The 22,947-nt window shown below is 39.9% G+C and overlaps 1 protein-coding gene across 1 annotated transcript in view; it reads right to left on the bottom strand.

The window, feature by feature from the left end:
• LOC134205051 (1,5-anhydro-D-fructose reductase) overlaps window positions 1-4,801 on the bottom strand; it is a 41,968-nt gene extending 37,167 nt beyond the window's left edge. The window contains exon 1 of the mRNA XM_062679935.1: window positions 4,543-4,801. Within this exon, the coding sequence (XP_062535919.1) occupies window positions 4,543-4,614 (72 nt within the window). The 5' untranslated portion in view covers window positions 4,615-4,801. The remainder of the gene's footprint in view (window positions 1-4,542) is intronic.
• Window positions 4,802-22,947: the final 18,146 nt, after the last annotated feature.

The raw sequence follows: 22,947 nt of genomic DNA, 5'->3' as shown, positions 1-22,947 counted from the left end.
TACAGCCGGGAAGTCATCCAGTGGTACCGCGATAATAACGAAGATTTCATCGATAAAAACATAAATCCACGCAACTGCCCACAGCTCCGGCCTATCGAGACATTTTGGGCAGTAATGAAGCGGAAGCTTAAGAAAAGTGGAAAAAGTGGAAAAACAGCTCGGGACGCGACTCAGATGACCAAAATGTGGAACAAATGTGCCAAGGAAGTTGACTCCGGAGGTGTGCAACTTTTGATGAGAGGAATAAAGAAGAAGGTGCGAATTTTCACTAGAAACAAGAAGAAATTATTTATATAAATAATTTTTCCTTAAAGTACAGTGAATTACCCTTGTTTTGATGTATTAACCTTATTTGTACGTCAATCCGTTACCGAGATACAGATGATTTTATTATTCCGGATTCTAAATGGACATAGCTTTATGTCGCACAAAGGAAACCATTCTGCTGGGTCCAAATCTAAACGTCGCCCACAACGCCGTTTAAGGATCATCTGAAAATCAACTTCCTCCTGAAGGATTCTGAGCACCGCAGTACGCATCGGATTTCCACACTATGGGAATCTAAAATCTCATCCTTTTCAAAATACATAGGGCAGAAACCAGCGGAAAATGTTCGCAAGGTGTGGTTACGTTGAAGGACAATCTTCACCAACTTGGTGGTGCGGTTTAAAAACGCTGGCAAAATTACTATTTATTTCTAAAATAAATTAATATAATTCCATTAAAAATTTGTTTCTTTTATTCTGCTCACCAATAAGGAAAATGAAAGCATAATTACATTTTAATAGTTAACCTTTACGATACCAGCAGACGAAAACGACTAAAAAATATTTTTCAATTTGCTCTCATTTCGTCAATGATCACCCGATTTTAACGAAACAGGCATGGTTGGATGGAAAATTTAATATATTTTCAGGAAATGGCTTGAGGACGTGAATTTTCGTAATGGTTCCGGATTGAGGCCAAAACCCCGTGGGGTACCTATGGTAACCCAAAATGTATTTTTTCCAAGAAACTCACGAAAAAATGATTTTATTCATAAAAAATCTATGTATGGTGAATCTAAATTCAACCATATGTTATATTTGAGATTTCAAGGACCCAGCAATTGGTTCCGGGTACATGGCTGCTTGATATCGGTTCCGGTAGGGACCTAAAGTGGACATTCCGAAATGGATATATTGGAACCGTTTGAATACCCAAATGACTTGAATTCACTCACAAAAGCAAAAGGAGCTCATGCATTATACTTTAAAATGTGTTTGACCACCTTCAGGTGGCCAACCTGGAGCCGGTTCCGGTGGGAACCCAATGAGGACATTTACGGATTTGATCATATTGGTGTCGTTCGACGGCTTAAAATTCGGGATTTTACTCGAATAAGCGATTCGAACTCATGCCGAATATTTCCAAGTGAATTTGGTCACACTCAGATGGCCAACCTGGAGCCGGTTCCGGTGGGAACCCAATGAGGACAATTACGTATTTGATCATATTGGTGCCGTTCGACGGCTTAAAATTCGGGATTTTCCTCAAATAAGCGACTAGAACTCATGCCGAGTACTTCCAGGGGAGTTTGGTAACCTTTAGGTGGCCAACCTGGAGCCCGTTCCGGTGGGAACCCAAAGAGGACATTCCGAATTGAGCATATTGGTGCAGTTCTACGGCTACGGCTACTATTCATAACAGAGGTCAGTGTTTTTTTTACAAATTCATCCGCATTTTTTACCAAGTGCTCAGTAGTTGTTACTGATGTTACTGATCGGTATTTTTTGACATTTTATCATTGAAAGTGCAAATCGAGGACTCGGTAAACGGTTAAACTTTTTACTGAGCAGACTGCCGAGAGCTCAGCTGTTTAGAAATTCATAATTCGTTTACCGGGCCGGTTAAATTAAATTAAGTTTGAAGTGAAATTTTGCATACACAATTCCGGAAGATTTTAATACATCCCTTGTATTGAAGTCTTATAATTATTATTTTAATACAGTATTTATATAAAAAGCTTGCATTTAAAGCTATGTCCATTTAGAATCCGGAATAATAGAATTATCTGTATCTCGGTAACGGATTGACGTACAAGTAAGGTTTATACATCAAAATAAGGGTAATTCACTGTACTTTAAGGAAAAACTATTGATACAAATAATTTCTTCTTGTTTCTAGTGAAAATTCGCACCTTCTTCTTCATTCCTCTCATCAAAAGTTGCACACCTCCGGAGTCAACTTCCTTGACACATTTGTTCCACATTTTGGTCATCTGAGTCGCGTCCCGAGCTGTTTTTCCACTTTTTCCACTTTTCTTAAGCTTCCGCTTCATTACTGCCCAAAATGTCTCGATGGGCCGGAGCTGTGGGCAGTTGCGTGGGTTTATGTTTTTATCGATGAAATCTTCGTTATTATAGCGGTACCACTGGATGACTTCCCGGTTTTAGTGGCAACTCGCCAAATCTGGCCAAAACTTCACGGGACCTTTATGGGCTTTATGGAAGATCGACCGCGGTTTTTGAGACATTCCTCCTTGTACAACTTCGAGTCCATCGTCTTATTCGTCACAAACACTTAGGTCTTTGCCCCACAGCTGCATATCCCTTGCCAAAATCATCCGTTTTTTTGCAAGTTTGTTCAAAAATCAAACTTAAACTTCGCAGGAACTACTCCTCGTGCCGTCACCATGTAGAATTTTTGGCTAGGAAGCTGTCCGAAATCCATTTTGACGTAGGTTCCATCGTCGATGACAGGATTATCAACGTGGGTGTGCAGACTTTTTTTCTCTCCTTTCGGCTTCCATCTGGAATAATTTTTGACACGCTGCACGAAACTTTGTAAAATTTATACCACAGCAAGTGGGCGCCTAGGTAGACAAACCGCTGTAAAAGAATTCTTGCAGCGGTCACTTTCCGTGCCGCTGCAATACAATAAATGATTCCGGATTCTAAATGGACATGACTTTATTGTATAAATCCCAACTTAATTCACCGAGTAGTGATACTGCCTTTCTCGCAATTAGCCAAGACACCAACCTTATATGGTGCTTATATGGTTCGATGTACCATTTTCTTTATAACTTTTAAACACAACGGTCGTTATCAAATTCAATAGTGATCAACTAGGCTTTGTCCCCTGTCGAATGAACCTTGTTGCGAGAAAATCGGTTGATGATTACTATATAAAAAGTTGTCTAATGTTTTTCTTAGCTTTTGTGCACAAACTTACATACGCACGGACAGACAGACATTTGCTCAGCTCGTCAAGCTGAGACGATTGGTATATAACACTATGGGTCTCCGAGGCTTCTATAAAAAGTTCGCTTTCGTAGTGAAATGATAGCCTTTCGGTACAACTATGTTGTACGAGAAAGGCAAAAACTAGATTGCTTTGAGAATAGGTCGTATGTGCAAAAGAGAGTCTCTCTTTGATTCCTTTCTCCTTCGATTATTACAAAATTATACTAAAGTTCACTTAGGATTTCTTGGTAAATAACAAAAAACAAAAGCAGAGTTTATCACTATTGAAAATAGACAGGATTGTTCATTGCGTTCGGAAGTTACAAAAAAAAATGATGTACCCGATCAGCAATGCATAACAAAATTATAACAATTTATTTCAGAAAAATATTGTAACAAAATATGTTATATATTTGGCTGGTTAGTTGTTAAAATAACAAAAATTATATCAAAAATTCCTCTAGCCGTAACACAATTAAATCTGTGGTTGATACCTTCATATCAACATTATAACAAACGTTGACATAATTATCCTGTAAAAAACCTACTTTTAAGGTAATTGCCTACATCACGTATTAGAATCTGGTACGCTACAACTACGGATTTCCATCCACAATGTAGTCAATTAACTTTGTACTAGCTGTTAATATCGAACATAGATTCAAGTTATACTGGAGGTGATTACCTCCGCTTTTTTCCAATATCTACAAAAAATGTAGGCAATTATTTTGTGTAAATATACATAACTAATGTTGTTATAATTTTGATATGAAATAAAACTCACCGACACATTTTTATCGAATTATCTAATTATAACACACGTTGCTTTAAATAACAACCATTGATAGAATTGAGTTATAATTTTGTTATACAATGCTGATCGGGTATGGATTCATATTTTATTTTATCAATTTATTGCTTTTTCTGTATTTTTTGTATGGAAATTTCCTTATTTTTTATTGCTCTTTATTGATTATTTTGTGAAAATGTTTAAATTTTTTATGGAAAATTCTCATTTTTTATGGAAATTTTGCATTATTTGTCGAAATTTTATATTTATTCATTGCTGATTTCTTTATTGACAATTTTATATTTTTTTATGGAAAATTTCTAATTCTTCATGGAAATTTTATTTTACTGCCAGGCGGAACCAAACGAATGAATCGAGAAAGGGATCATCACCGCTAGGTGGATTAATCTGTTTTTTTATTGTTGGTACAACAATGTTTGCTCCACAATTTTTAAGAATTTGTAAGTCTTTATGAACAATTTATAATTCTCCATGGGATATGTCTTTATATCAGGCATAACTTACCCGCCAAGTACCGAATCCGAGGGCTGGCATTTTTGTGCCATTCTCAAAAGTGATGTCTAATGTACAGGCCATTGCACTCGTTCACGGAGTCTAGACTTATTAAACCGAAATCTCTGCAGACAAACACTGAACAGATAACGCAAATCTCACTCTAGAATGAAATGCTTAATTGCGTAGACGCAGTAATGCCACGAATAGAGAGCTCCACCGAAAGTTGAACCGATCGCGACGCGTATTTGTAAGCGACTGGGGAACGGGACCGGGACAGTTCGCGCGATCACCAAATCATTGCGACGACGACGGGAGCTCTCGGCTTTAGCGTTGCACGTTGAATTATTTACCTGCTTGTGTGGGGAATTCGGGCGGCAGGTAGACAGGGCAGTGTGGGTTCAAAGCCTAGGGTGGGCATCATATTAGCTGATGCATCGTTTTCGTGTTCAGTGCTTGATTTTAAATTTACATTGCCGACGAAATAGTTAATTAAATTGAATTCTATAATTCAGAATGATACCTTAGAGAACCTCCCTTCCTTATCATTAAGCGACAGCGTTCCTGTGATTGACGATTCCAACATCCAAATACCTACACCGGGTTTCGTCCACCATTCCCGTTCTATAGCTTGCTTAGCATAGAAGAGTAGAAAGGCTCTACACATGTTTAATGGCGTCTGCACTGTCGGGTCAGAACTGGTTTAAATTGCATATCAATTCAGGTGTATTGAAGTTATATGGTTTAGGATGTTTATGTTCGATGGTATTGATTATAACTATTTTAATTCTTAGTTGATTCACCTAACGGTAGTACTGTCTTTCTTGTCAAAATCAAAACTTGCTTGAATGCAGCAAACGATCACAACCAGGCTTGTAAAATGTCATCTGCATGTCATTTGACTAATTTGCTCATAACTTTCTTTAGAAGCAAAATTTCTTCCAAAATTTTGAATGTACTCATAACGCTTGAGTAGGGTTATATTTTTGTCCAAGGGTACATTGCTCTAAGTATAACATCAAAGGCTGGAGAGTGAAAACTCTCCAAAATGTCACGTGTCATTTGACATAATGTCATTTGAATGACATTTTGCCTCCCACGCCCCAGATTACATATTTACAGCAAAGTCTCGTTAGACAAAGTTGTAGGCCCATTTAACCGCTATAAGTTCGTCATACAACATGAATTGATAGCTACCTTCTGAAACAAGTTCTGGGAAAATTATACAAACGAATGCAAATGACATTTTACAACACTGATCACAACTAAACAAATAGGCGGATTAATTTGATAATCATGCATTCTGTATAACTGACATAACATTTTTATTATTGTCGCTTGCATCGATTCTTTTCTTCTAAAAAAATAGAATTTTAATCATGAACCTGAAGAGATATTTCGATTGTTTTATGACAATGCTTTTAACGCGAATAGATTTTGACAATTTCTCAGTCTACCTCAATTTCCACAACTTTTTAAAAATCTAATTTTTGTGATTTTTTTCGTAGGGACACAACAATGATTTGTTAAATCTCAAAGCTAAATCAGAATAGACAAATTGTGCGCTAGTAGGAACGGAAAGATCACGTAAAGGTGGATAGGATAATCGATTTGTGAGAATTGAAAATGAAATTTGAATTACTGATGAATAGTTGTTTTAGCGAAGCGTGCCGAAGCGCAATACTCTTTACCAAAATAGTCTCCTTTACGACTCATGCAACTTTTGTAAAAAATGTAGTAAAAAGTTCTTCAGATTTTTGTTTCAGGAAGCACGGTACAACAAAGGCTAAACAGTCATTAGAAGGGTATTAGCTCTCTTGAAATACCTCCAAGCCGACCGGTGTCCTCAATCCTTAGTTGATGCAAAATTGTTTACAATCAAAGTGCCATTGAACTTGACAAAGCCGGTGAAAGTAAACCAAAATAGAGGTAAACAGAAAAAATGGAAATCCTACGTATAGTCGACAGTCTTGTCGGATCTACAGTACAGTTCTTCACGGCCGGAAAGCCTCGAAGCGAGAACCCTTTTTGTGCCGCCTGTGTCACCATTCTTAAAATCGCAAACAAATGTCCCCCTCTCGAGAGGTATCGACAAAGGCACAATGTAGAAGACAGTGGCAAAATCTTGAAAACATTGCGATTATCGATATTGCACACATTTGAGCCTCCATAACGTTAGCTGGCTGCCTGAAAGGCGGAAGACATCCAAACAAACATCACTAATACCGCAAATATTTGCCCCTAAGCAGTTGACGATTATCTTCCTTTGCCCATTATTCCGGTTGATCCCTTTGTACGCATCGAGTCCTAGCTGAGACCCGTGCATGTTGCGGCACAGTAGATTGCAAAAGGTGCATCTTGTAAACCAACCGAAATTGTTCTTATTGGCCTTTTCAAGTGTGCGCTTGAGGATTTGCCGATATCTCTACTCGATGTCTATATCTATGTAAAGAACAGCGAGGATGCATGCTCGCCACAGTTTCGAAGAAGGGATCAAGATGAAACAGTAGGACGATGTCCGACCAAGTAATAACATAACTTCCCTGCCGAGATAAGTTATTAAACTTATTTAATCTATCGCACGGTGCGGTGCGGTCGCCGGTAGCAAATGGCTTGTGTTGGTCGGTCAAGGATGCGCCTTTTTCTTAGTGATCTTCCATGATCCTTAAATTGAACGTTTGGATTTAATCATTTGTTGTACCTTTGTGAGTCCGAAGTGGGAGGCGGCGGTATCTCTGTGTGAAATATTAATACGCACGGCAATGTGTTCTGTTTATATGCCGGGGTTTTGTTCATTTGGTCTGCTTCCGGATAATCCTCGAGAAGAAAAGCCGCTTTTGTGGGAAAGTGGACCAGTTTATAGTTATTTGGCTTGTAATAGAAAAAAAAAACAATGATAGAACATTGATCTTTATGCATGCTTATACAAAAGCCCACACGTTGAGGCCCCACCGTATTATTTTCAAAGAACTTTACACTGCACGATCAAGTTAAAGTTTAATGAATGTTTCAAGATCAAAGACTGAGTTTGAATCTTGAGGTTCCACAAATAGATTCTACATAAAGGGTATAATACTTAATCAATAACCGGTGATTGTTAGATGTTCTAACAATGAATCACATACAGTGTTTTTTATATTAAATTTGCTAATTATCTAATACATGCATTCATCTCTTCGACTAGGTGTTCCGTGTTTCCTAACACTATTATCCTTATTTGCTATGTTACATTTTTAGTTATTGTTAAAACATTTTAATTGCCTCTGGCAGAAAGGATTTTTCCTCTGGTTGAATTGAACCATGTAGGAATTACAATATTTTCAACTTAAACTAAACTTAACCTAATTTATACAAGGAGCTAATCGTGGCAATAGAAGATTGCAACGATTTTTGTTTAAAATTGGAAATTATTTTGTTGGACATTTGTTACAATGTCTCAATATTAGAAATTCTATGAAGTTCATTGGTACTATACCACGGAGGCAACTTCAGAATCATTTTCAATGTGATTTTGAAAAGTTAATTTTTGATCCAGCAGAAGTCCTAAATATTTAGCTTCGCTAGACCAATTAATAGGAACCCCATTCATAGTGACAATATGTCTGCTAGAAGGTTTCAAATAAGAAGCTTTCGGCTTATGTGGGAAAGTTATAAGCTGAGTTTTGGAAGCATTCGGGGAAATTTTCCATTTTCGCAAGTAAGTGGAGAAAATATCCAAACTTTTTTGCAATCTACTACAAATGACACGAAGGCTTCGCCCTTTGGCTGAAAGGCCCGTGTCATCTGCAAACAAAGATTTTTGACACCCTGGTGGTAAATCAGCTAAGTCAGAAGTAAAAATGTTATACAATATGGGCCCAAGTATGCTGCCTTAAGGAGCACCAGCTCTTACAGGTAATCTATCAGATTTAGAATTCTGATAGTTTACCTGCAGTGAGCGATCTGATAAATAATTTTGGATTAGTTTAATAATGTACAGAGGAAAATTAAAATTTATCAATTTTACAATCAAACCTTCATGCCAAACACTGTCAAATGCTTTCTTTATATCAAGAAGAGCAACTCCAGTTGAATATCCTTCAGATTTGTTGAACCGAATTAAATTCGTAACTCTTAATAACTGATGGGTGGTTGAATGCTCATGGCGAAAACCAAATTGCTCATCAGCAAAAATAGAATTTTCATTAATATGAACGATCATTCTATTGAGAAAAAATCTTTTCAAACAGTTTGCTTGTTGAAGACAGCAAACTGATTGGGCGATAACTAGAAGCCTCAGCTGGATTTTTGTCCGGCTTCAAAATTGGAACAACTTTGGCGTTTTGACGTAGAACTACGTCTGTCTTTACTATATTGGGGTACACTTTACGATTGCAAAAATCAAAAAACGTCACGAAAATATGATAGACTTTGATCGTTAATATCTCAGCCGTTTTTCGATGGATTTTCAATTTTCTTGGACCATTCGATCAAGGATGAGTCAACGCATTATTCCCGATGTACACTGAAGTCGTTTTTTACGTGGTTCTTTTTACACGATTCGCTTTTTATGCGATTTTTTTTACTCGAATTTCGAAATTTCCGCGGTTCATTCAGACATATTTCGAGATTTACGCGGTTTTTACGTTGTTTTAATTTACGCGGCCCATATCCTCCGCGTGAAAACCGACTCCAGTGTGTTACAATATTTATGTATGATAATTATTTACTGGGCCCTCCTTAGCCGTGCGGTAAGACGCGCGGCTACAAAGCAAGACCATGCTGAGGGTGGCTGGGTTCGATTCCCGGTGCCGGTCTAGGCAATTTTCGGATTGGAAATTATCTCGACTTCCCTGGGCATAAAAGTATCATCGTGTTAGCCTCATGATATACGAATGCAAAAATGGTAACCTGGCTTAGAAACCTCGCAGTTAACAACTGTGGAAGTGCTTAATTAACACTAAGCTGCGAGGCGGCTCTGTCCCAGTGTGGGGATGTAATGCCAATAAGAAGAAGAAGAAGAATTATTTACTATTGAAAACTTGCTAACAGTTTAGCAATCGGTTTTCGGTGAATCAGTCAATCTCATAAGTGCATCGCAAGCTTCTTCTTCCATAGCACTACATTCCAACTGGAACTTTGCCTGCTTTTTAACTTAGCAATCTATTAGCAATTCTTTAATTATTAATTGAAAGCTTTCTATGCCCGCCATTGCATTAGTATGTATCTTGTGTGGCAAATGCAATGGATACACTATAAAAACCCACCCACCCAAAAACATCCTAGACCGGATCAAGAATCGATCTCGTCATTTCCGGTTTCTGAGCCTTTGTTCACAAGGCTAACTCGAGGCCTCAAGCCAGCATAGAAGTCAAATTAATGCAACTTACAGGGCTTTTAGCTAAGGTGCAGTTCGTTTCTGCCAACTAATGAAAGCTTGGGGGCGTTTGACGGCAGCTTTTCGCTTACGTTTATTGCGTCGATGCCAGTAAAGGAACTCGGAAGGGCCCTCCTTAGCCGTGCGGTAAGACGCGCGGCTACAAAGCAACTGTGGAAATGCTTAATGAACACTAAGCGGCGAGGCGGCCCTGTTCCAGTGTGGGGATGTAATGCCAATAGAGAAGAAGAAAAAGTAGAAGAGAAGAAGGGGGACTCGGAATCTTCTTCGCTGCTGCAGTGGATGCATTCTGGTAAACTTTATTCGGCTCGGTTAGGCTGATTCATAGATGTCTGCCGGAATAAATGCAAAGTCCGACGCAACTCACGCGAAGGAATAATGGTTTTTATCAATAAACTTTCAAACTTCTTTATCGCGTCTACTCTGGCTTCCTCCATAGGATGACCATCAAACACCGTTGACAGCCCAGCTTTCTGGATGGGTTCTTTAGTAATGTACCACCAGGGGTTTGGAATGACCTAGTGAGGGTGGTTAGTCTCTGTTCCAGTTTGCGTCGGTGATGGCTGCAGCGGTACACTATCAGCCAGGGTTGTGCTGAATCATTCTCATACAATAATTATTGGAATTATCATTTGATAATTTCTCAGGTGTGAAAAGTAGGCAAGTTTTCATCGGCGATAACTTTTCAAATCTTGCAGTCTATTGATAATAACACAAAATAATAATTTTAATGTAAACCTAACTAATACCAATTTAATGTCAACAAAGAAGTTCAATCGGATGTTTGGTATTGTGTTTTGGTGTTATGTAGGAAAATAAGTTCAAAAGTAGCATTAACCAATGCTTTGAATCGAGATAAAGTTATCGAACGATTCTTACTATATAGCGAGACTTTAACAATTGATAAATTGGATATGTTATCGCTTGAGAGTGTTGTTCATCCTCGATTATTTGAAAAAAATATTTTCATCATCATTTTCAAATAATATACATCACTAAGGTTCATAATGCTAACTCAATCTCAGGAGCACAGGATAAACAACGAAAACCGATTCACTCTGGGTTTGAAAAACGCTTGCTTTGGTCTCATCGAAAAGAAAAGTATAAAACAAAAACATGTATATTATATAGGGGAAGTGCACCGGTTTTGGCCAACTTAGTGCCTAATTTGGCCAACCCTGAAAATACATATGTTTCCAAAATAATCGATCAGTTGAAAGCAGAGTTGAAGCGTGAGGGATATATCTCTTATTGGAACTAATAAAACTCTTGCGAATTGCTTTATTTTTGGAGATATTCGCAAAATTGGCCAAATTAGGAACATTGACAAAGCCGGTACAGTTCCCCTACAGCTACTTAGTTCTACGTCACCTTTGCGTACAACCCGATTGGGCTGCACCTTTGAGTTTTTCCATTTATCTGGGAAGTATGCCAATTGAAAACATTTGTTAAATAAATTAACTAAAAAGGATGAAGAGCTCTCAGGAAGTTTTATGATAAGTATGTAGAAAATACCATCATCACCCGTGGCTTTCATATTTTTAAATTTTTAAGGTAATAGATCTCACTTCATCCAAAATAGTTCCCAACGAAGGATCAAAAACATTCTCTTGATTGAGAACGTCTTCGAAGCTCCGTGTAACCTGATCCTCAATTGAACTAGTGAGACTTAGACTAAAATTATGGGCACTCTCGAACTGCTGAGCAAGTTTTTTAGCCTTTTCACCATTTGTCAATAACATTTTATTTCCCTCTTTAAGCGCTGGAATTGGCTTTTGAGGTTTTTTTAAAAGAATTTTCGTTAATTTCCAAAAGGGTTTCGAACTGGGATCCAACTTCGAGACATTATTCTCAAAGTTGGTATTTCTCAGAATAGCGAAACGTTTCTTTAATTTCATTTTGCAAATCTCGCCAAATAACTTTCAACACGGGATCGCGAGTTCTTTGGTATTGCCTTCGCCTCACATTTTGAGACGGATCAGTAGTTGAAGAACGTCGTCAATAATAACGGAGTTGAATTTAATTTCACATTTAGGAATTACAATGCCTCTGGATTGTCAAAGATACGAGAGCATTATCAATATCACTTTTGGTATCGAGAGGAATATCAACATCAAAATTCCTTTCGATATACGTTTTATATAAATCCCAACCAGCTCTATGATAATTAAAAGCAGAGCTGATTGGTTTGTTAATGGTTTATGGTGAGATTTCAAACATCACTGGAAGGCGATCAGATTCAAAGTCAGCATGAGTTACCAATTGGCAGCTGACTAGAATCCGCTAAAACTAAATCAATTGTAGAAGGATTTCGACTGGAAGAAAAACAAATTGGCCCATTGGGAATTGAATAGTATAATATCCCGCAGAACAATCTTCAAATAAAATTTTACCATTGGAATTGCTTTGAGCATTATTCCATGAATGGTGTTTGTCATTGAAGTCACCAATTATGAAAAATTTGGATTTGTTGCGAGTTCGAATTTGAAGATCAGCTCTCAACCAATTCCTTTGCTACCCATAGCACTGGAAAGGCAAGTAGGCAGCAATAAAAGAGAATTGTCCAAAATTTGTTTCAACAGAAAATCCCAAGGTTTCGAAAACTTTGGTTTCAAACGAAGAATATAATTTATGTTTGATACGTTTATTAATGACAATGGCGACCCCACCACAGGCGCTGTCAAGACGATCATTTCGGCAAATAAAATAATTTGGATCTCTTTTAAGGCTCAAGACTCCATCACAATGTTTTGAAAATTAATGACTGTATCACTTGTTTGTAATAGTGATGCAATTGGCACGGAAAAGTGCAGCAGCGATAAATAAATGTTGTTTACAACTGGGGTGGGTGGAAATGGGGTGGTAAAAATATGCCAGCTGATGCATAATGTTGCCAGACTTGACGAATTGTTTATTTCATATCATAAGACATGTTCATGGTGTATCAAATATATGGGTATTTATCGGTTTAAAAAAAATTATACACCACTTGGAATGTAATAGAAGCTTACATATTATTATTATTTAATCAGACTAAGGCCGAAGTGGCCTGTGCGGTATATAAGAGTCTTCTCCATTCGGCTCGGTCCATGGCTACACGTCGCCAACCACGCAGTCTACGGAGGGTCCGCAAGTCATCTTCCACCTGATCGATCCACCTTGCCCGCTGCGCACCTCGCCTTCTTGTGCCCGTCGGATCGTTGTCGAGAACCATTTTCACCGGGTTACTCTCCGACATTCTGGCTACGTGCCCGGCCCATCGCAGTCGTCCGATTTTCGCGGTGTGAACGATGGATGGTTCTCCCAACAGCTGATGCAATTCGTGGTTCATTCGCCTCCTCCACGTACCGTCCGCCATCTGCACCCCACCATAGATGGTACGCAGCACTTTCCTTTCGAAAACTCCAAGTGCGCGTTGGTCCTCCACGAGCATCGTCCAGGTCTCGTGTCCGTAGAGGACTACCGGTCTAATTAGCGTTTTGTAGATTGTCAGTTTAGTACGGCGGCGAACTCTATTCGATCGGAGCGTCTTGCGGAGTCCAAAGTACGTACGATTTCCAGCCACTATGCGTCTCCGAATTTCTCTGCTGGTGTCATTTTCGGCAGTCACCAGTGAGCCCTAGTAATTCTTCTACCACCTCGATTTCGTCACCACCGATGCAAACTCGCGGTGGGTGGCTCACATTGTCTTCTCTTGAACCTCTTCCTATCATGTACTTCGTCTTCGACATGTTGATGACTAGTCCGATCCGCTTAGCTTCCCTCTTCAGTCTGATGTAGGCTTCCTCCATCTTCTCAAAGTTACGTGCCATAATATCTATGTCGTCGGCGAAACCAAATAGCTGGACGGACTTATTGAAAATTGTACCACTCGTGTTAGTCCCTGCTTTTCGTACTACCCCTTCCAAAGCGATGTTGAATAGCAAACACGAAAGACCATCACCTTGCCGTAACCCTCTGCGCGTTTCGAAGGGACTCGAGAATGCCCCCGAAACTCGAACTACGCACATCACCCGATCCATCGTCGCTTTGATCAACCGTGTCAGTTTATCCGGAAAACCGTGTTCGTGCATTAGCTGCCATAGCTGGTCCCGATCGATTGTATCATATGCGGCTTTGAAGTCGATGAATAGATGATGTGTGGGCACGTTGTATTCGCGGCATTTCTGCAGTACTTGGCGAATGGCGAACACCTGGTCCGTGGTGGAGCGTTCGCCCATAAAACCCGCCTGGTACTGCCCCACGAACTCCCTTGCAGTTGGTGCTAGTCGACGGCATAAAATTTGGGAGAGTACCTTGTAGGCGGCGTTCAGCAATGTGATTGCGCGGTAGTTGCTACAATCCAGCTTATCGCCCTTTTTGTAGATGGGACACACGACGCGGTGTTGCAGCAATCTCGCCCATGCTGCATTCTTCTCTTCCACTAACTGCTCACATTCGCCTTCATACCAGTCGTTTCTCTGATCCGGGGGCACCGTTCCAAGTGCAGCGGTTGCGGTGCTACCAATGGCGGATCGAATATCTCTCCAGCCATCTTCAAGAGACGCTGCGCCTGGCTGCTCTTCCGTTGGAAGTGCCACTTCCAGCTGCTGCGCGTATTCTTGGGCTAGTCTACCATCTTGTAGCCGCCCAATGTTAAGCCGCGGCGTCCGACTTCGACGCGTGTTGTACACCGTCGAGAGTTTTGAGCGCAGGCATACTGCAACGAGGTAGTGGTCGGATTCAATATTCGCACTGCGGTAAGTGCGGACGTTCGTGATGTCGGAGAAGAATTTACCGTCGATTAGAACGTGGTCGATTTGGTTTTCCGTTTCTTGGTTAGGTGATCTCCATGTGGCCTTGTGGATATTTTTGCGGGGAAAGAAGGTGCTTCGGACTACCATTCCGCGGGAGGCTGCGAAGTTTATGCATCGTTGGCCGTTGTCATTCGATACGGTGTGCAGACTATCCGGTCCGATGACCGGTCTATACATTTCCTCCTTCCTACCTGTGCGTTCATGTCACCGATGACGATTTTAACGTCCCGCAGTGGGCATCCATCGTATGTCTGCTCCAGCTGTGCGTAGAACGCTTCTTTCTCGTCGTCGGGTCTCCCTTCGTGTGGGCAGTGCACGTTGATGATGCTATAGTTGAAGAAACGGCCTTTAATCCTCAGCTTGCACATCCTTGCGTTGATTGGCTGCCACCCAATCACGCGTTGGCGCATCTTACCCAGCACTATGAAGCCGGTTCCCAGCTCGTTGGTGGTGCCACAGCTTTGGTAGAAGGTAGCCGCTCGATGCCCGCTTTTCCACACTTTCTGTCCTGTCCAGCAAATCTCCTGCAGCGCCACGACGTCGAAGTTGCGGGGATGTAATTCATCGTAGATCATCCTGTCGCAACCTGCGAAACCTAGCGACTTGCAATTCCATGTTCCAAGCTTCCAATCGTGATCCTTTATTCGTCGCCTGGGTCTTTGCCGATTATATCGAGTCGCATTATCTCTTATATTGTTCGTGGGGGTTGGTTGTCGAGGCGGCTTATTGGGCCAGCGCAAACCTCCTGTCTCGTCGGAGGGCCGTCGTGTCAGGGCTGTTTAGCGTCCCACCTAACACCAGGACTTGGGCTTGTGCGCTTTGGGCGGCACACGGTCGCTTTGGTGGGGCCTACTTGCGGATACATGCAGCTTTTTATAGAGGTTTAACAGGGCCCACTGTCAAACCCCACCACATCCTAGGCAAGCCCCACAACTCGCAGATGGCCTGGGGAGGGATCGTCAAGCCCTTGGACATAGTCCCTGCTGCCCGTAAATAGAAGCTTACATAACATGTTTAAATATTCATTTTTGGTTTTATTGTTCAATCCGACAAACAGCAAAGGTTTTTTTTTTTTTCAATAAATAAATCTGGCAACGGTGAAGAGATGATTATTTTCTTGTGTATGCACATCTTTGTTTGCGTGTTGGCTGGCGTATACGTTGTATTGTTCGGGTTGGATGAAGTTGCATCGCGTAGATTTTGTACTCACCATTTCACTTATTGCGCTAGTGAATTTGAGTCTTCCGCATTTTATTGCATTCACAATACGGTTGTCAAATTTGTCTCTCACTTCGATTTTTGGAAAGCAGTTTTCGACAGTTTTTGGGCGTGAAGTGAATTAATTGGTAGTCAAGATTGAAGAAAAATGTGAAACTCAGTTAGTGAATATGTTTTAGAAGTGATAAAATCAAGAAAACAATTGGAAAAGATCAAGTGAAGTATCAAGTGAGTGTGTATGTGTTTGATCCGAACGTTCGAACGTTAGTATGCGTTCGATGAACATACGAATATTGGCCCAGGAAACACGCAGTTTTCAGCGTTTTTCCAGCAATTTCTCAGTAATTTCTAGTTTTGATAAGTGAAAAATTAATATGGAAATGCCGTGAATATATCATGATGGAGGGTAAGTTCGTAAATAGCCCCAAAATATTGAATTTAATTCAAAACTTTATTAGTATTAGTGCGGATTCGAAAAAATCATCGTCATTATCGGATTGATTACGGTTTATAGAGCCTTAATGAAAAGAACAGGGTTTAAATATGTTTTAGTTATAATGGCAGTGTGCACATTATGAACTGATAGTAAGTCGAATAATTCATCTTCCTTAAGGTCACTCCTGACGGAATCCAAGATTAAAAGTGCTCGCGTTTTCGGGGGCACAACACTCGATACAGAAGCAACGCACAACTGTCATTTTTATTATTTCACGCATGCTACGACGCAGCAAAGCTAAATCAACAAAAATGACAGTTGTGCGCCGCCTCTGAATCGAGTGGTTTGCCCCCAAAAACGCGAGCACTTTTAATCTTGGATTCCGTCAGGAGTGACCTTAAGCGAGATTTGTTTACTATTAGCATGAAGTGATTTTATTCAAATTTGTATTATTTTTAATATCAGAGAACTGCAGAGAAAGCAAAAAGAAAGCATAAGGAGGACCACTTGATTAAACTGGGTTGCTGGAAATGAATTAAACTATTTATGTAAATTGAGATAACCTCGAAGAAACATTAATAATTACATTAATTATAAAACCGAGTAGGATGGCTTTGTCCAACAATTCAATCGAATTTCAAGAGAATATCCACTATTGTTCCAAATTAAAATATCAAAGTGAAATTCCTTGAATGTCCAAGGGTTTCCAGTTTCCAAACCATGTTTCCAAGAATTTGAAAGGGAAATTCATCTGAATTTCCAAAATAAAAGAACACTGAGTTCCCAGATCCCTTGAATGGCCGAGAAAAATTCCATGGAAAATTTTCTACAAATTTACCATGATAATTAACTTGAGTTTTGTTTGATAATTATTCTGAATTTGCAAGGGAATTCCTCTGATTTTTAAAGAAAAATTCCTTTGAATTTCCAAACGACCTACCAAGAGAATACAACTCAAATATCTAGAAAACCGTGCGGTAAGATGCGCGGCTACAAAGCAAGACCATGCTGAGGGTGGCTGGGTTCGATTCCCGGTGCCGGTCTAGATAATTTTCGGCTTGGAAATTGTCTCGACTTTCCTGGGCATAAAAGTATCATCGTGCTAGCCTCATGATGTACGAATGCAGAAATGGTAACTTGGCTTAGAAACCTCGCGGTTAATAACTGTGGAAGTGCTTAATGAACACTAAGCTGCGAGGCGGCAATGTCCCAGTGGGGGATGTAATGCCAACGAAGAAGAAGAAGATCTAGAAAACCTACTGGAACTGCAAAGGGAATTTCTCTGAATGGTTAAATGAAAATCACGGATTATTTCGGAAGTTCCTCCAGAAATTTCTTCGGAAGCTCCTCTAAGAATTCTTTCGGAAGTTCCTCCAGGATTCCTTTGGAATTTCCTCCTGGAATTTCTCCTGAAGTTCCTCTAGGAATTCCTTCGAAAGTTCCTCCAAGATTTCCGTCGGAAGTTCCTCCAGGGATTCCTTCGAAACTTCCTCCAGGAATTCCTCTGGAGGATCCTCCAGGAATTCCTTCGAAGGTTCATCCAGATTGTTCCGGAGGTTTTTCCAGAAAACTCTTAGGAAGTTCCTCCAGGAATTCCTTCAAAAGTTCCTCCAGAAATTTTTTCGAAAGTTCTTCAAGGAATTCCTTCGAAAGTTTCTCCAGGAATTTCTTCGGAAATTTCTCCAGGAATTCCTTCGGAAGTTACTCCAGGAATTTCTTCGGAAGTTCCTCGAGGAATTCCTTCTGAAGTTTGTGCTGAAATCGCTCTGAATATTCCTCCAGGAATTCCTTAGGAAGTTCTTTCAGGCATTCATTTGGAAGTTCCTCCAGCAATTTCTTCGGTAGTTCCCCAAGAATTCCTCCCGTAGGAATTTCAACCAGGAATTTCAACGAAAATACTTCCATGAGTTCCTCTGGAAGTTCCTCAAGGAGTTCCTGCGGAAGTTCTTCCAGAAGTTCCTTCAGAAGTTCCTCCGGAAGTTCTTCCAGAAGTTCCTTCAGGAGTTCCTCCAGGAGTTCCTCCGGATGTTTCTCCAGTAGCTCCTCCGGAAGTTCCTCCAGAAGTTCCTCCAGGAGTTTTTCCGGAATTTCCTCCAGGCGTTCCTCCGAAAGTTCCTTCAGGCATTCCTCCGGAAGTTCCTCCAGGAGTTCCTTCGGAAGTTCCTCCATAAATTCCTCCAGGAGTTCCTCCGGAAGTTCCGCCGAAAGTTCTTCCAGGAGTTTTTCCGGAAGTTCCTCCAGGAGTTTCTCAGAAAGTTCCTCCAAGAGTTCCTCCGGAGGTTCCTCCAGGAGTTGCTCCGGAATTTACTCCAGAAATTCCTCTAGGAGTTCCTCTGGAAGTTCCACCAGGAGTCCCTTAGGAAGTTATTTCAGGAGTTCCTCCGTATGTTTGTCTAGGCGTTCCTTCGCAAGTTCTTCGAGGAGTTCCTCCGGAAATTCCTGCAGCAATTTCTCCGGAAGTTCCCCCAGGAGTTCCTCCGGAAGTTCCTCCAGGAGTTTTTCCGGAAATTCCTCAAGGAGTTTGAACATCCATGAATTCAAATAGTTTTTTTTACAAAAGTTTTGATTAAAATCGGAGCTGCATTGTCTAATTCCTTAATCTCTACGCAAGTTTGTTTTGTGATCAATAATTACAACAAAGTTGCATAATTTTTAACATCAGAAGAAGTTCCGCTTTTGGCTGATTTTCTATTATTTGCCAAGTTTATCTATAAGCAATTATGATTATTCTTTGTATTCAATGTATCTTGTGCCGAACTTCATAAAGTTTGATCAACAAAAAATCAATTGACAATAACGGAACAAAACATGCCAAAACCATCATCTCATTTTAAAAGAGGTGCTTATTGAAATAGTTTTGGCTGTTCCAGTTGGAATGTATTGCCATTAAAGAATAAGAATATTATTAAAAAACGAACTTGAAGAGATGACATTCAGAAATTGTGATAAAAAAATTTGACATTTCTCGTTTATTTGCTTAGAATTTAGTTCTAAGTCGCGCGGATTTGGTGCGGAATGGATTTCATGTCGCGCGGAAATGGCGCGGATTTGATTTAAGTTTGATTTAAGAAAATATTTCAGGATCTCCGTAACAACTCTGCACGGGAAACCAGTGAAACAGATGCTGAACAATATTATTTTCCTGAAGCCAATGGGGAAATTATCAGCGGCATTGTTTTAGTTCAGAAATAAAGAAAATGTCGCCAGGAGGGTCCAAAATGTGTAGGGGTCCAAATCAAGTTGGTTACCCTATTTATCCAACTACGAGATCGCACGATCAATATGTATGTCCAAAAGATATTTTAGTTACCAGATGAAGATTATCGCTTCGGTTCCCTTTGTTCTGCTGTCCGAAACATGTGTGGTACCTAACTGTCAAATCGTATGTATTTTTCCTTCATTGACAGCAAAAGATGTTCCGGACAGCGACGACAGACACAATGTTTATCTGGTAACTAAAATATGTTTTGTATGCCCATATTCAGCCCGTAAAGTTCCATTGAACAAACATATTTAACACTTTCTTCTTTAAACCTACTTCACCTTTGAACAGCTTTGAACAATAATAAATAACATTTGATAAATCGAAGCAAACCACTACCAATCATAACCACAATTGTTCTATGACACAAATAACCCACATCAAACAACTCAATAACAATGACCTCCAGCTATGAAAGCCGTACCTGCATACTCCAAGTGGAAGCAAAGAGACGTGTATCCAAAATTTCCCGTTCACCATTCCTCAACTACGTCCGCTACAATCGCATGCGGAAAACTTTCCCAAATATGCGCACAGCCATTCGGGAAAGTTCGCGCGAGTGGCGCACCATGAGCGACGACGATAAACTGCCGTTCTTTCTGGAAGCTAGTAATGTTCCCCGGAACTCGACGGTACCGCCGTACTACGTGCTGGGAGAACACGTGCTGGGGAAACGAGTTAGAGAGCAGCTCGAATGTTTCAAATCGTCCTTCGAGCGTCACCTGGATGAAATGGTAGACCGAGCTTTGGAGAAAGGGACGACGGTGCACTTCCAGCGAAGGGATGCATGATAGACCAAAATTTAATTCCGCTGTCGAGCAGATGAAATTGAATAAATATTAATTAACGAGTGCAACGACGACAAGGGGTTTCAATTTAATTAAGGTAGGGATCGTAGGGAAGACGTTGAAAAAGCGTATCTGTGGTTGGATTCCATTCCGATTAAAACTTTGTTATGGCATGATTCCGTGGGAATCGCAAACAGATTGAAGAACGTACTGCTCGTGAGCTGCATTAAAATTTAATTAATTCGATTAATGTTACCGGTACTCATTGACATGTGGGTTATAACTAGATTATAACATCACTCGGTACGTAAGATAAGACAAATAAATGAAGCAACAATTTCATCGGTTCTCTTTTGCTAACACGCCTGCCCACTACTGAAAACAAATACAAAATAATAAACGAACCAAATTGTTTTTACTTCTATTTGTTTTAGATATGAAGAATATGAATGGGAGCTATGAAATATAGAATATTTAGTTTAAAGACGCATGAAATATAGCATGTTTTAGAAAACCTTACAGTTAAGATCGTAATATGTAAATACTGCTGCGATTCGCCAATGTCATGTTACTGATAATTCTTCAGTATTTATGAGCTGTATCGGAGTTGTCGTTCTGCATTAGTTTTTAAAGTATAACCCAGAACCGATATACTACGCCGGTTCGAAAACCCAGTAATTATCTTTGACATCCCATCGGACCCAAATTGAAAAACCAGCTGCAGTTTTTTTATGCGGTCATCTTCGAAACGGCATCGTATCAGCCACAAAGTCCAACCAGGGTACGTCGTTGTTTGATGACAACATTTTCCTGTTCCGCAATAATCCTACTTGCGTTTAAAACCCTCCACTTGAGCAGTAATTATTATCCTTCATGCACCTCTTGTGCCGTACATGAAGCAGAGCTATCAACTTCATCTTGAATTCTAAATTTGTTCTTCATCATGAAGTATTCTTCCTGTTTGATTCACCGTAGGGAAAAGGAGGAGGAGTTTCACCAGCTTACCCTCGCTCATTTTTCAATCTTTCCATATGACCTTCGCCGTGCTTGGTAGCGTCAGTTTTGCTATTGTCCTTTCCGGCTATGATCATCATCTTATTCCCTCGTTTTCCCCCAACCGATTGCTGTATACGCATATGACAACGCCATACGCATTCATCAAATACTTGCCCAGATCCTTTGCGGCAGCATGGTGTGCGCTCACACACGTGGTGTGGCGATGCTTCCGTAAATATTTGAATTAAAATTTAATTTCCAAACAATATGACCGACAACACACAAACGACGAAGCAAAGGGAGGGTTCTTGACTGTAAAGCCGCCTGGATTTGCTACTGTTCCCTCAGGGGAACGCATCCCGAGACCATTAGGGCGCGGCTTTCCAATGTTTCAGACATCTCAAATTACATACATGGCTTTTGTAATTATGAATTATTCGAAATTTATTTAAAAAAAAAACAATATTAAAATCTCTTTCTATTTCACGCATCAAGTTATTTTCCTTTTCTATATTTTGATTATTTCACAACTTCCAGTAAAATTTTACAGATCTCAGAACAACAGAATTGTTGTTAATTTAATTCGTTTACAATTTCTCTGGAGAATGTGTAATAATCATTTGGTCGTTATTTCTATAATATTTCCTATCGTTTAAATGTTGCTATTCACTGTTTTGAAGAAAACATATTATAAAGATCAAATTGAAAATTTACATTTGTTATGGTGTAAGATAAGAAGATAAGAAGATTTTTCCAAAAAATATCAGATGTTTTTGGCAATATTAATAAAATAAAAGATGTTCAAGTAAAATAACATCATGTTCACGTACTTTGAAGAGAAATTGTGGAGTACTGCATACATTTTTTGCACTGAAAGTGCCCCAGGGTATTGAGTTTTGCCAAAAACTATTGATCTGTATCGAAGAAATCGAAAGATTCGGTGCAAATTGGTTCGAAAACAGTTTTTTGTTGTTTTCTCGAAATAGTGTAAAATAGACTTGTGCAGTTTCTCAAACAAATGATTCAAATGGATTCCTACAGCTACGGAATGGCTGGCTTTGTTGTTTGTCACCAAAGCATCAGAAAGCAATCAATATCTGAAGTATAGATAGTGGAATATATAGATGAGCGAAGATAAATCCTCTGTCTCCAAACGAACTGTCAAACTTGTCTCCAAACGAGCATGAGGTCACGATTTCAATGGAAACGTTAAGGGCTGTGACGTCATATGTGCGTGTGCACGGGCAAAAAATCGACTCAGTCATGCTTTCGCTCATCTATAGATTCTACTATCTATAATCTGAAGTGGAATGAAACTCATGAATCTTCAGCCCCTTTCTCAAAAGAAGTTCGTTTTATAGTGTTTGATGCACGCAAAAAAAACTAAAATATTCCTCACCCTAATGAAGCCCTCAAATCATGGCAAAAGGATATGAAACGAAGCAGGACGAATAGGGACGGAAAACCGAGCCCTCCGTAGAGAAGGGATGCAACTGATAGGTTGGTTGCTTTAAAACGTAGAAGCTGCAAGGATCAAAGATGAG

This window comes from Armigeres subalbatus, chromosome 1, assembly GCF_024139115.2.
Source record: "Armigeres subalbatus isolate Guangzhou_Male chromosome 1, GZ_Asu_2, whole genome shotgun sequence".
In the NCBI taxonomy this organism is placed as follows: domain Eukaryota; kingdom Metazoa; phylum Arthropoda; class Insecta; order Diptera; family Culicidae; genus Armigeres; species Armigeres subalbatus.
The sequence above is the reverse complement of the archived record's forward strand: the minus strand, read 5'-3'. Positions and strand labels throughout refer to the sequence as shown.